The sequence below is a fragment of the Aedes albopictus genome, chromosome 2 (assembly GCF_035046485.1).
Source record: "Aedes albopictus strain Foshan chromosome 2, AalbF5, whole genome shotgun sequence".
Classification (NCBI taxonomy): domain Eukaryota; kingdom Metazoa; phylum Arthropoda; class Insecta; order Diptera; family Culicidae; genus Aedes; species Aedes albopictus.
The window spans coordinates 487,941,378-487,956,811 of record NC_085137.1 but is presented as its reverse complement, the minus strand read 5'-3'; the positions used below and the strand labels follow the sequence as shown (position 1 = coordinate 487,956,811).

At 42.8% G+C, this 15,434-nt stretch overlaps 2 protein-coding genes across 2 annotated transcripts in view; one reads left to right on the top strand and one right to left on the bottom strand.

Moving 5' to 3' along the window:
- The window catches only part of LOC109623129 (fringe glycosyltransferase), a 193,130-nt gene that overhangs the window by 120,657 nt on the left and 57,039 nt on the right, over window positions 1-15,434 (bottom strand). The window lies entirely within an intron of this gene.
- On the top strand, window positions 982-2,351 carry LOC109623130 (coagulation factor XI). Its single transcript, XM_020077613.3, has 2 exons — window positions 982-1,863; window positions 1,928-2,351. Exons 1-2 carry the CDS (start codon window positions 1,173-1,175, stop codon window positions 2,149-2,151), a joined length of 915 nt encoding a protein of 304 aa, XP_019933172.3. The 5' UTR covers window positions 982-1,172; the 3' UTR covers window positions 2,152-2,351.

Sequence of the window (15,434 nt, the reverse complement as noted above, 5' to 3'; positions counted from 1 at the left end):
CGAGTGTGCTGGGTGAAAAAAAAAAACAACAATGGCAGAGCGATTGATGCGAGATATTTAAGGACTTTGCATATTCAAGGTTTCTTGGATGACAGTTGCGCCCAACTAGTGCAAAAATGGAGTATGAACGATGTACAGCCTACTTCGCTAATCGTGGTACAATTTTCTGCTCCAGTTACTGAAAAGGGTTAATATCACAATAAAAAGGCCTTTATGAATCACAACCAAAGGGCTCTGTTGACGGCTGAACTTGGTTGAAAGTTTAAACAGATCATTTGACAGTTCTCTCACGGAAATGACAGTTCAGTGTTTGTAACAGGCCTTTTCAGTTGACAGATCCGCGCATGACATTGTTTACAACTGCCGAAGAAAGGCGCAAACGCTAAACTGTCATTTTCAAGGGAGAACTGTCAAAGGCCCGAGAAATCAGCTGATTTAAGATGTCAAATGAAAAGGCCCACTGTCGTTCGTCAAATGCATACATGGATCTACAACATGAAAAGGCCTATTTCGCTATTCCATGTCAGATCAAGCTGAGAGAAAGCACTCTCCTGTCGAGACGGTAGATTCATAATCCACAGTGCTCGGATTAATTTTATGTTTATGTTCCAGGGAATGAACACGCGAACGTGCGAGCAAACGACGACGATCGCTGTATAAACGCCGCACAGGCAACATCGTCATCGTCAGCAGGTTTCCTTTTGTTTTTATGGCGAGGATTGTCGTTTGTTTTCGCCCTTTTTGTCTCTCTCGTACTCCGTCCGTCGTCTGACGACTGTTCGACTGCCTGTTCGGCATTCAGTTCATCGGCGCGCAGTTGCACGCGAGATGATTGCATTCGGAGAATGATGACTGGACATTATGGGTTCTCTTAAGTTTTATCGATGGGCTTCTGTTGGGACTTCGCGTGTGGTCCTGGCACATGGGGTATAGCATGGCGGTGATTAATTTTAAGTACTGGAACTAACGAGTCAGCTATTGACTTCGGAGGAGTTCGCCCCAATCGCGATTGAATTGCAAAGTGTTTGTTTATGGAGCGGAATGCGCAATACTCGCAGTTATCAAGCGGTGGTGGTGACCTAACGAACTTCGCTTATCAGCGTCCACGCTTGGGGAAATCCTAGCTGTAGGTACTTGGAATAAGTCGATCAGTTGTACTCGATCGCGTAACGATGAAGGACGTTGTTCTAGTTTTCGCGCTGGTTTTGGCGGTAGTCAGCTGTTCGAAATATGAAGCACTAGTAGTGCGTCGGGATCCACCAACGTATTGTGGAATACGGAAGATTACGAAGCAAGCTCTGATTGTGAAAGGAACGGAGACGGTTCCAGGAGAGTGGCCCTGGCATGTAGCGGTTTACCACGTCAGCGATGGAGGTCGAACTAGGAAGTACACGTGTGGAGGCACGTTGATTCAAAGAAATATCGTTCTGACAACGGCTTCTTGTGCAAGATACGGTGTTGACAAACCTGAAGGCGCGATATTGGTTGAGCTAGGTCAGCACAACTTGCAGGAATCCTTCGCTCAGACACGGCAGATCCCGATCAGTCAAGCAGTTGTCCACGACAGCTATGAGGAGGGAGAAAACAAATTCGATATTGGTATTCTGAAGCTGAAGACTCTAGCGAACTATTCGGACTACATTCAACCGGCATGTATGCCGACGTCTGTTCAGAAGATAGAGACGTTCGAAGACAGCTTAGGAACAATCGTCGGCTGGGGATTCTACGAAGCCGGAAAACTCTCGGACACATTGCAAAGCGCTCAAGTTCCGGTCATTCCCATTCTCACGTGCCTCCAGAGTAATAGGGATTTCTTCAGTCGGAACATTAACCATGGAATGTACTGCGCCGGACTACAAAACGGTAGGTCCGATCCAAATTTTCACCCTTCATCTTGATCATAAGTAACTTCAACCATCATTTCCAGGAACGGCTCCTTGCTTTGGCGACGCTGGTGGCGGTATGTTCTTCCGCAGCGGCCAGAGCTGGTTTCTGCGTGGGATCATCTCGTTCACCAGCCGGGTTTATACGGAAACGGCCGGCTGCAATACCAGTGACTACTTCGGCTTGGTGAACGTGGAACACTTTTTACCCTGGATCAAACAGACGATCGTGAGCCTGGGCAGCGGCCGCCGACGGACAACGAAATAATGATCGATCGATCGATCGTGTGTTTTGAGGGCTTCGAGTCGTCGACGTCGTTTTCTCGTGCTCACCACCAACTGCGCTGCGCGATCATCGGATAAGATCGCATTGCGAGAGAGAGAGCCTTTTGTTCTCTCTTTGCACTCATTTCTTACTCTAATAACAACAATATTTTGATTACAATCCATTTTGGAAGCAAAAGCCAAGATTTAAAGCGAATTATTGATGTTTATCCGCTTTCGGGCATTCTTCTCTGTTTCCTCGATTCCTCCTATTCGGCCGCAAGTTCGTTTGTTTTGTTTGGCTTTCTACCGACTCCGACTGACCGATCGGGGCCCTAGCTTGGTACTCGAGCGCCCCCAACACAACCAAGTGAAAACCACTCATTCAAATGAGAACAACAACCGTCGTGGTGAAGAGGTCCTCTACAGAGCTTTCAAAAGCCTTTTCTCCCACCATAACAGCCTACTCGCCAATGACAACACGCACCAACCAGTGCGCAAAACCGGTTCAGCTCACCGGCCGCCGCTCAGTGCGCCCTTTTCCGGTAGACAATACAATCGGGGAGGATGCAGCAACCCGAGCCGGACAAGTCGCCCTTGTTACAGTTTTACGCCCTCGCCGCCGCGCAGCCATGGAAACCACCGTCTGTGTCACCTACGCATTGCGATAATTGAGTTTCGCAACACGTTTTGCAATGCCGCCCCCGCGCACTGAAGACGGCCGATCGCGCAGATGACGCAGCGCTCGTGCCCTGCGCACAACGCCAAACATAACCTCAACATGGCAGTCGCAGCAAGCCAGAACGCTCCGAACGCCTTCGGCCCGAGGCGAAAGTCCATAAATAATGGGCCGATTTGTGTTTCAGTGTGTTCTTGCGGCGCGGGAGCCGCCTGGCGTGGCAGAAGACCGCAAAACTGACCAATACGCAAGCGTGACCTATGCTCCGCGACCGTTTTGAATTATCATAAAATCTCAATTGTCGGGGGCGCTTTGGAGTACCGGAGAGCATTTTTAGGGGCGCTCGTCGAGATTATCGCCACCGTCGATCGTGAGGCACAAATCTCCCATCATCGTCGGTCTAGGTGCACGAGGTGCGTACAAGTAAGGTAATTTTTGTCAGTGTTTGCAATTGTTGCCATGGTTGCTACTGCGAGTAATGATTTGGGTAAGTAGTCGGTGGACGATGGATCAGCAGTTTCCTAGGGAAGGATTGATGAGCTCAAAATTTGGGCAATTTTGATCCTCATCAAGACTTAAGTGAGACGTGAATGAGGCGAAAAGTGGCACTCAAAACGTTAATGCAATTTTGTATGGTAAGCGACTCCATGGTTCGAGATTCATCTCCATTTAAAAGCGCCAGTCAACCTCACAGGAATGTGTCAACTTAACATCAGAATAAAGTGACACATTTTAGAGTTTAACAGTTCATGCTGACTGTCATACCTTTGCTCTATTATACCTTAACGAAAACACAAACCTTGCTCCTTGTTTTGAAAGCGGTTATAGGACTCTGCATGAATTTCTGTCCCTCCCTTTCACTCTTCTTGAAATTTTGTAAACAACAAGGCCTGTAAATGCCAATATCCAATACAAAATCAAAACAATGCAGTGCTCTATTCGCAGTCGCTTCCAGGCGTGATCGCATTTTCGTCAAAACTATCCATCTACTTTGTAAGTTAGGATCAAATAAATTATTAAGTGCTAAACAAATTCTCTCCAGTCAAAACAGCTAACCCAGGCGGAGAAAAGCTCTCCTTGTTTCTCCCGACCAACATGGGCGACATCTCTAGCTGGTACTGAATGTAAACAAACAGTGGAAATCCAGATCAAAACAACGCTTGCAACCAAAACCAATTTTGTTGAAAAAATAGAGAAGCCTATTCACAAGACGTTCAAAATCATCTGATTTTGGAGGTCTTTGGTTGTTCTCCGATGAAAATGACAGACTTGAGCTTGCGCCATTGTTTGTTGTAAGCAATAGGCCTTTTCATGTGATATGCATTTGTTTACAAAGGTTGAACAACAGCTGGTAGTACGGACCTGTCATCTCCATAGAAGAACTGCCAAAGACCCGAAAAATCAGCTGATTTAAGGACAAACGTCTTGTAATCCCGCTTTAACAGTGCATCACAACTTCAATCGCACAAATCTCAAGCAGCAAGCTTCAAACAACAATGCCTTTTATTATTCTGTTCTTGCTCACTTGTAACAAGCTTGAAATAAGAAGATCAGGTGCGTTGCTTTTGTTTACGAGAGATTTGTGCGCTCGAAATCGTTAGTAGGTGCCAAAGTCGGCCATTTTGGGATTCTAACAAGTCTGTCCTTAAGACGTCAAACGAAAAGGCCCATTCCATACATGAACCTGTCAAACGAAAAGGCCCTTTTTTTGCAGTTTGATCAGAATCCAGCAACGCAGCTTGGTAGCCATCTAGGGTATTGGTTCCCTTATTAAGCATGTGGCTCCCATTTTCATCCTACGAAAAACAAAGAATTGCAGCGCTGTTTGTTTTGTTTCTTATTTTTGTATTTTTTTTTTAGAAGTGAGCACCCATGAAAACAAAAAGAACGGAATCAATCGGTGCCGTAATCGCTTGTTTTCGAATAGGATGAATATGGGAGCGTGAGATTACTGATGGCACACATACCCTACTACCCCTGGTTTCCACCTGAGACGAGACTCGCGAAGAGGAAAAAAAGCAACGTCAAGTGTAGCCCAACTAAGCTGTCAGTTGTAGCCCGTTTGATTACGTTACCTAAAACGAGGAAAGTATTGCTATCCGAGATAAATTATGAAGCCAAAATTAACTCCGAGCAGCATTTTCTTCTCCTGTACTGTCAAAAATAAATCAAAAACAAAATATTCCAATGATTACTTTGCTTGGCGATTGCTGGCGATGCAAAATTTCACCTCAACATGATTTTGTGCGTGAATGGGATTCAGTCACACTGCATGTGAGGTGATGCGGTCACGTACGTGTTTGAACCACCAGCCCAAAACATAATGTCAACACAGATAGGAAGAAGAAATAAATAACAAAATGGAGAAAAAGAAGACCGTCTTCGCGAGTCCCAGTCTCTGTCTTAAAATAAAAGCAATTTTCTCGTGCTGAAAATCTCAATTATCGTCTTTTGACGCCCCCAGTACGGCGCACAAACGTGCGCACAAAGCAGCTTCAAGCACGCCACTATTCACATCTTAACAGACTCAGATTCTGCAGCTCCGTTTTCCAGTCAGTAGAAGAAATCTCACGCAAACCGGGTGCAACGCAACAACAACGCCCTGTTCCTGTATGAGCAACGGCTTCAACAGTGCAACCAGCGCGATCGCGGTGACGACATCACATGTAACTGCGCGCCTTCACAACATGATGATTGATTTGGGCTGCCGCATTTTCAATTTTGCACGATGAAAAGCCGCAGTGGCCATACAACGGTAATGATCTTGTAATTTTCTTTTGTGTAGAACCAGAAGGCATTTCAAGACCAACAGTTGAAAAGGCCTCATCAACATTGCGTAAACAAACACGTTTCCGTCGACTTGAGGCCTTCTGAGCTCCACCCACGCATCTCACCACCATTAACAGAAAGCTTGATGTTTGCGCTTTCTGTTAGTGATTATTGGGTGGTTAAGTGTGTGGGTGGAGCTCAGATGGCCCTAAGTCGACGGAAACATGTTTGTTTACAAAATGTTGATGCGGTCTTTTCAATTGTTGGTCTTGATTTGTCTTGTTGCGGCGAATGTTGCGTGGAAAAACGATTAAGAGTATATATAGGTGACGTTTGGGAAGTGTTGCCAGTTTTTTTTATTAGACTGAAATGCATTGAAAATTTAGTCATACTGCCACATTTCATTACACAAAGAGCAAACCTGCCGTAATTTTGACATTCAACTTAGCTTTCGCAGAACTGGCAACACTTCCCAAGTGCTTTTTTGACACTTATTCACCCGCGGAAATATATGAGTGACACTTTATTATTACCTATTATGCGTCGTAATCGGGTGATCAAAAATCGTCTTCCGGGCACCGACCTGCAACCGAAGCGGACGGGGAAGCTCACATCACCGGTTATTAATTTTGCAATGGTCAATATTTTATCGAATCTTCCTCAGACACAGAAAAAGAAAAGAAAAAAAAATTTAAGGGGGATGGTTATGGTTTCATCGGACCATCAGCCGTTACTGATTGTCCAAGGACTGTGCCGCCACCCTGCGCAGTCAGTCAGTGGTGATTGTAATTTATGCAAAATCGTCGCATTTTTCTTCTCGTAGCTGATGCTAAAGAAGAAGATCTTCTTCGGTCGGTCCATGGTGGGCGAAGATGTACAAGGTATTCAAAGATGAAAAACGGCCTTGTGGTGCAAATTTTTAATTTATTGCTGGATCGTTGGATTGGGGATTGAATCCTTTTTTTGCAAATTATGGTATTTTTTAACGATTTTGAAGAGCGTGACGAAAGGGATTCAAAGTTGGGGGAGTGGACCATAAATGAAAGTTACCTTTTGTTAAATTGTTTACGAATCCGTATCGGATGAATGTCAGGAATATTATATGGTGAATGCTAGAAGGGGCCCATATAGCCGAGGCGGTAAACGCACGGGTATTCAGTATGACAATGCTGAGGGTGACGGGTTCGATTCCCGGTCGGTCCAGGATCTTTTCGTAAAGGAAATTTCCTTGACTTCCTTGGGCATAGAGTATCTTCGTGCCTGCCACACGATATACACATGCAAAATGATCATTGGCAGAGGAAGCTCTCAGTTAATAACTGTGGAAGTGCTCATAGAACACTAAGCTGAGAAGCAGGCTTTGTCCCAGTGAGGACGTTACGCCAAGAAGAAGAAGAAACTAGAACGTTCCGCTTTGAAGAAACCTCTAATATTTCCATATGGAATTATTTGAAGCATTTATGCAGGAATTTCTGCTAAAACTAATCCAAGAATTCCTTCATTTTTTTTTCTTTCAAAGAACCCTTTAGGAGTTCATTCAAGCGTTCCTTCAAAAATTTGTCTAGAAATTACTGCAGACATGGAATTCTTCAGATTTTTTTCCCAGGGATTCCCTCAGGATTTGCATTCTCCCGAGGATGCATTTAGAAATGTTTCCTGGAATTCCCTTAGGAATTCCTTCGGGGATTGCTCCCGATATTTCACCTGAGTTCTCCAGGAATTTCTTCAGGGGTTCTTGCATAAACTCCTCCAGGAATTCCTTTAGGAACTTTTCCTGTGATGTTTGCAGGAGTTCCTCTCAGCAATTCATTCTTTCTAAAATTGCTTCTTGCGATTCCTTCAGGAACTCCTCCTGGGGTTAATTCAGCAACTCTTCCAAGGATTCCTTCAGGAATTCCTCCTGGGATTCCCTATAAGAATTACTCCTTGGATTCCATCAGGAACTCCTCTAGGGATTCCCTTAAGAATTCTTCAAGGGATTCCCTCAAGAATTTCCCAAGGGATTCCCTCAGGAATTCCTCCAGAGAATCCCTCAGGACTTCTTCTATAGATTCCCTCGAGAATCCCCCTAGGGTTTCTCCCAGGAATTCAGTAATTCTTACAAGGGCTCCTCCGCGAATTCTTCTAGGGATTCGTTCAGGAACTTCCGCTGGGGTTAATTCAGGAACTTTTCCAAGAATTCCTCCAGGAACTCCTTTTGGGATTCTTTCAGGGATACATTTCGGGATTCCTCTAGGTATTCTTTCAGGAATTCCTTCAATTATTCCTTCAGGAATTCCTCCTGGGAGTCTCTTCAGTAGTTTCTCCTGGGATTTCTCCAAGAATTTCTCCAGGGATTCTCTCAGGAATTCTTCCAGCAATTATTTCAGCAGTTCAGTAACTCATACATGGGCTCCTCCATGAGTTCTTCTTGAGATTACGTCATTAATTTCTTCTGGGATCCCTTCAGGAACTCCTCCTGTTAATTCTTTAAAAATTCCTCCTGGGATTCATCCAGGAATTCCTACCGAGATTCATTCAGAAGTTCCTCCGGTTTTTTTTTCAGGAATTTCTTCTGCAATTTCAACAGAATTGCCGCCTGAAATTTCTACGAAACCTCCAAGAAGTTTTCTGGGATTCTTGAGGAAATTCCTCCTGGGATTTCTTATCAGGAATTTCTCCTACTTCTCCTACTTCCTCTTCTGGAATTTCTCCTGGGATTGCGTGTGTAATTCCTACTGGATTTCCTTTCAGAATGTCTTTACCGATTCCTTCAAGAATAGTTCCTATGATTCCTTCTGAAATTCCTTCGGGAAATTCCTTCTGGAACTCTTCAAGAATTTCTTCGTTTTGAGATTTTTTTCTGGGATTCTGGGATTTTTTTCTGGCATTCTTCCAAGATTCCTTCAAAAGGAAATATAATTTAAAATGCACTGAATAATCAAGAGTTAGGATTAGAAGCTTCAGAATAGAATATGATTTGTTCATACATCCATGTTTGTCTTTAGGGGAATTCACTTAATTTCACATTCGCGGACGTACGCAGTCATTTATTCTGTTTAGTGAATACCCTATTTGTGTTATCTTCAAGGGATAAAGTGTATCGGCATCATTGATTTATGCATACAGTTGCATCGAACATTCCAATTTATGAAAATTTGATACGAATCTACCAAATTTTCACAAAGTTTGAGATTCCAGTTTAAAGAAATTCTGAAGTACTGAAAACAAACAATCAACTCTTAAAAATTAGTGCATCACACATTCTGATCCTAGGATAAAACTGTTTAGATTAAGTATAAAAACGGGGTTTCTCCAGGCATGCCCAGGGATCAACTCTCCTCAATAGGGTTAACCCTCCTGAGGTACCTTTAACAGAGCTAACGATAGAAATAACGGTTTTATCATAGCAACTCTGAATCTCAGATTTATTTATTTGTTTGCAAAAGAAACTCCGATGTCTACCGAAATAATCCCTACACAGCAGTACAGAAACCTGCAATACTAACATGATTTGCAGTTGTTTGAATAATGTAAGTAGTCAGATAGCATTTCAAAACAAACAGTACAGTACAGTAATATGTACAAGCTATAAGTTTTGTCAAGAAAGTTTACGTCAAGCTTGAAGGCTTCGGACAGATTTATTACAATTTATTCATTGCCCTTTTCCGGTATTTCTGGCTAGTATGTCTCTGAAATATATACTAAATACTTCAAGCAAAGAACGGTTAATTGACAAATTAAGAGATAAATGATTTCATGGGATTCGAATCGACGGCTCTAGTTCGGCGCTTTAACCATCTAAGTCTCATAACAAGTTACGGTTCTGCAGAATAGAAAGTCAAACTGTATTCGAAGCGAAGTTAGGAGACTTACTTTGGGATATTTCCAGCAATTTCCAGAATTTCTTCAAGGACCCCTCCAGAAGTTCCTTCCAGGTCTCTTCCAGGAATTCCATTCGACGTTTCTCCAGGACTTATTCAGGATTTTTTTCTGAGATTCATCTAGGAAATCCTTCCAGGGATCCTCTAAGGACTTCGTCAGGTATTCCTTCAAGAACTTCTTCTGGAATTCCTACAGTAACTACTTCAGGATTTTATTCAGGAATTACTTCCAGGATTCCTGTGAGAATGCCTTCAGAAACTCTGTCCAGAATTCCTTTATATATCTCTTTCGGAAATCTTTCAGGAACTTCTTCCGGAAGATGCTCCTTTTTGGGTTTCTTTCGGGATTCCATTGGGAACTCTTTCCAGGATTTTGTAGAAACAGCTTCTGAGATTTTTCAGAAATTTCTTCCAGGATTTCTCTTGGAAATCTTTCTAATTATTTTCCAAAGGTTCGTTATAGATTTCCTCTTGAAGTTCATTCTCAATTTCTCCCAGATGTTGTTAATGGCAGTCCTTGGGGAGTTTATTCGGGAATTACTCTTGGAGTTTGGAATTTCTCACAGAAATACTCCAGAAGTTCCTTATAAAGTTCCTATGGGAGTATTTTGCTGGTTCAACGGCTCATTCATTTTTTATTAAGCAGTTAAAACGCCTTTTGCATCTACTGTTCTACGTTTCGGTTTGTGTTTCATTTTCTTCTGGGAATTAGAAGCTACTAGAAGAAGGTGAAATACACATCAGCAAAATACTCGTCAATTACAGTCGTAAGCAATCAGTCAAGTTCCTATAGGAGTTCCTTGATAACCACCTAATCAACGCAATTTATAAGACTGTAAGCCGAAAACCAACAAAATCAAGCTATTGGCCATTCGAAAAAGTCCTCATGCATCAGCAGATTTGCAAGAAATTCCTTCGAAGTTTCTTGGAATTTCTTCTGGAAATACCAGAAAACACTTCCGTGGACATTCTAAAAGAAACTATTAGGGGTATCTCCGAAGGTATCTCTGAAGGATTCCCAGAACTTTTGGAGAAATCCCTTGAAGCCCCAGAAGGAATCTCAGAGGGGATCATGAAAAAAGTTCTTGCAGGAATCCCAGATTGTACCTTTCCAGGAATAGCAATAAAAGGAACTCCTGGAAGAATCCCAGAGGTAACTTCTGAAGAAATCGCGAGAAGAATCCCAGATGGAGCTCCTTGATGGAATCATGGAAAAAAATCCTAGAAGAAATTTGGAATACATTTCTTAAGAAACCATAAAAAGAATTCTTGGAGAAATCTCGGAATAAGTTCCTTGTGAAATCATACAAAAATTGGATTATATCTCAGAAACCAGTAGAGATATCGCAATTACGAGGTCCAATTTTAACACTTTAGGGTTTTAGAATTAAAGATTTCGTTTAGAAAAATGATCGGGATTTTGAAATTGGGAAATTATGTCTGGGATAGATTTTTCAAATCACGCCCCACCCTAACCCACAGGTATGTTGAATGATAACTTACACGCTCGTCGTAAGGATTTCTGGTGATTATGTTATCAACCATGTGTTTTCAAGGAGCCTGAGAAACACATGGAGACGCATGGTTTTTGACGCCCATGTTGTCTATGTCAACTGGAGTCTTACCCAGTGGTAGATAGCATTTGACATCTTTTCCGTTTTACGAGCTTAAAATCGAAGAAAATGCACTAGTTTTGGAAATGTTGCACTTTGAATGTCTTAGATATGAGACTGTTTTTCATTGAAAACGAAGAAAGCTCTTACCCCACGTTTCTCTAAGGTTTAGCATAGCGTTCACAATGCTTTTGCATCAACAAAACTCCGAAAAGTTATTGTTACATACCTGAAAAAAGAAAAAGAAAAAGAGATAATGAGAATGTGTTGGTTTTCTGGGGTCGAAAAGGTGAAATTGAACATTTTAGTAGACTTTGAATGTTTTGTTGTTTTCGAGGAACATTTTGTTGTAGGTTTCTCTAAAGGTTGCAAAGGTTACAAAAAGAATATTTTTTCCCAATTCCGTGATTTTATTTCAAAGTTATTCTCGAGTTTTTCTTCTCTTGGTTGTTAGCGGACCCCTTAACTGTTGGGTAAAATAAAGGTTCTAGACTTTTCGCTTTTTGTTTTATTCGCAAATACACATATTGGACACACGTTCTCGCAGCACCAGCCACCAGTATACAATGTGTTCACCATCTCCTTTTTCGCCACATATGGGTTAATATTGACGGTTTCTCGCTTATTAAATGGGTTCATATGCTCAATGGCAAGACACTGGAAATATCAATAACGGGTGCAATACGAAACTATTGAAAATTAAGGGACAAAAAGTAATACTAACCATTTAATTATATCAACGAGTCTTTTCGTCTCGGACGAATTCGCCACGAAAAGAATACGTCTCTTTGCATCTTTCGAACATCTTCCGAAATCAAATTGCTGAACCAACGTTCGCCTATTATAAATCCGCTTCACAAGCATCTTTCTCTCGAATCAAGCTCATCCAAAAAGAATAAAGATCGAGACGTCCGTAAAACCATTCCATCCCTTCCATCATTGTCATCGCGAAGCTAATTGTGTCGCTCTAACTAATTGAACTTTGAAGCAACCCCTGCTTCAATGGGATTATAAATCGATCACTTGCCCCCTCCCTTTCCGCCTATCATGCACTCATGCAGTCGTTTGTCCTTTAGGCAATGCCAATGCGTACCTACTAACTTTGAATTCAGAATGAATACCTATACCTAGTCTTGGATCGTAGAGAGCCGCCCTCATTGCGCCCACGTTGCGCGGAAATTATGAGACATCCACGGTGAGTAATATGCCGCTGCATGGAAACCAGCAAGCCAATCCAGCGTCAGCGACTTGTGGCAGTCAGTGGGTGATGACGGAGACAAATTTTAATTGGATGAGATCGAAGTATAGGCAGGCACTGCCTATAGGCTTGTTGCGCCGGAGCTAAGATCGATCGATTGTTTCTACTTTACAGACTTTTGAAGATAACGATTGAGATTTTTTCAAAGGTTGGGTCATTACACTTACTCAGAGTGGATGGCTACAGAATTGAAGGCATAAGTATGCCAATAATTCATATTTTAACGAAGAGATAGCCTTTTATTCAACATTTGTTTGATTAAATAGGTGTTTTTGGAACCAAATTAAACTGCATTGCGATCGTCAGCTATGGGGAGAAGGCAACGGGTTTGTTTATGTAACCTTTTTATGTGTAGCAAATCTAAAAGCTTAAAGAAGAATTGAAATAGAAATCCAGCTTCCTTAGGATAGGTTCTAAAACCGTTTTAAAACCAAAATTACTTTTATTTTGGTTTTATCATGGTTCTGAGATGCTTTTGGACATCTCAGAACCATGATAAAACCAAAATGAAAACAAACCCAACTGTCGTTGCCCTCTACCCATAGCTGACGTTCGCGAAGCAGTTTAATTTGGGTCCCAAAAACATGAAAACAACCAATAATGCAAGCATCCAATAAACCCCCATAAAGATCGCAACGCAACCCGGGCGGGGCAGCACAGCGTGGCGACAATCGAATTGCCGAAAACTTTTGCCAGGGTGCCAGTGCGCCAAAAGGAAATATCGGGTCAAATTACGCGCCGACAAACAAAGCGGCGGACGACGACAGTTGGTACTCGGCGGTTGAAAATTTTGCTGACTATACATTATTGGCGGGTGTTTCGTTTCTCATTTTACAACAACAACACTAGCTTGACCAATCGAGTGTAAATAAGTCGATTTTCGGGTGTTCGCATGCGGGTATGGCAAAAGTGACACGGTTAAGTAAACAAATTTAAAGTCGAACATGCAAAATTTCGACGTGGATGACTAATTCACTTACCGGCAGAAATGTAGCTGTCCCAGTAAATTGATTTCTTCAAGATTCTAAAAGAAACCTCATCAGGATCTTAGAGAATTCTCCTGAGGATTCTGAAAGAATCCTTTTCTGGATTGTGAGAAAATCACTTTCAGGATTCTGAGAGAATCCTCGTCAGGATTCTGAGAGAATCCTGCTCTGGATTCTGAGAGAATCCTGCTCTGGATTCTGAGAGAATCCTGCTCTGGATTCTGAGAGAATCCTGTTCAGGATTGTGAGAGAATCCTCGTCAGGATTGTGAGAGAATCCTCGTCAGGATTCTGAGAGAATCCTAATCTGGATTCTGAGAGAATCCTGCTCAGAATTCTGAGAGAATCCTGCACAGAATTCTGAGAGAATCCTGCTGAGGATTCTGAGAGAATCCTGCTCAGCATTCTGAGAGAATCCTGCTCTGGATTCTGAGAGAATCCTGCTCTGGATTCTGAGAGAATCCTCGCCAGGATTCTGAGAGAATCCTCGTCAGGATTCTGAGAGAATCCTCGTCAGGATTCTGAGAGAATCCTCGTCAGCAAGGATGGCAGAAAATCACTTCAAGCGATAAATGATACAGGATACGAATAATCCAAGATAGCCTTGTTCTTGCGGTAGCATGATGCCGACGCCTCACACCGTGCTCGTATCACAAAACAATTAAAGCATCTGATGCACGCTTTATCGCGTGATGACCCGTTATCGGATCATGTTACAAGTCATGATAAATTGTATTCATCACATTGTTTGCCACTTATGCACCCGTAAGCCGCATTCATGATTCGAAATGATACGTTCATAAGCATATCTGGAAGTTAAATCACCAAGAATGCTCAAAAAGTGAATGAAATCACTAATTTATCATTTCGACTTCATGATAACGATCGCATCGCGCCCGCACATGCCGAGCGAATCATTCTTCTCGGACCGAAGTTTGTTATGATGCTTGACGACAAAATGGTCTCGTTGTTGCTATGATCGCGCGATGCCGTTCGACCGCGACACATTCGAAATCTGATCATGATCACTAGATTTCCATCCTTGCTCGTCAGGATTCTGAGAGGATCCTCGTCAGGATTCTGAGAGAATCCTCGTCAGGATTCTGAGAGAATCCTCGTCAAGATTCTGAGAGAATCCTCGTCAGGATTCTGAGAGAATCCTCGTCAGGATACTGAGAGAATCCTCGTCAAGATTCTGAGAGAATCCTCGTCAGGATTCTGAGAGAATCCTCCTCAGGATTCTGAGAGAATCCTCCTCAGGATTCTGAGAGAATCCTGCTCAGGATTCTGAGAGAATCCTGCTCAGGATTCTGAGAGAATCCTGCTCAGGATTCTGAGAGAATCCTGCTCAGGATTCTGAGAGAATCCTGCTCAGGATTCTGAGAGAATCCTGCTCAGGATTCTGAGAGAATCCTGCTCAGGATTCTGAGAGAATCCTGCTCAGGATTCTGAGAGAATCCTGCTCAGGATTCTGAGAGAATCCTGCTCAGGATTCTGAGAGAATCCTGCTCAGGATTCTCTCAGAATCCTGCTCAGGATTCTTAAAGAATCCTGCTCAGGATACTGAGAGAATCCTCGGCAGGATTCTGAGAGAATCCTCGTCAGGATTCTGAGAGAATCCTCGTCAGGATTCTGAGGGAATCCTCGTCAGGATTCTGAGAGAATCCTCGTCAGGATTCTGAGAGAATCCTCGTCAGGATTCTGAGAGAATCCTCGTCAGGATTCTGAGAGAATCCTCGTCAGGATTCTGAGAGAATCCTCGTCAGGATTCTGAGAGAATCCTCGTCAGGATTCTGAGAGAATCCCTCTAAGGATTCTGAGAGAATCCCTCTAAGGATTCTGAGAGAATCCCTTTCAGGATTCTGAGAGAATCCCTTCCAGGATTCTGAGAGAAACCCTCTCAGGATTCTGAGAGAATTCCTCTCAGGATTCTGAGAGAAACCCTCTCAGGATTCTGAGAGAAACCCTCTCAGGATTCTGAGAGAAACCCTCTCAGGATTCTGAGAGAAACCCTCTCAGGATTCTGAGAGAATCCCTCTCAGGATTCTGAGAGAATCCCTCTCAGGATTCTGAGAGAATCCCTATCAGGATTCTGAGAGAATCCCTCTCAGGATTCTGAG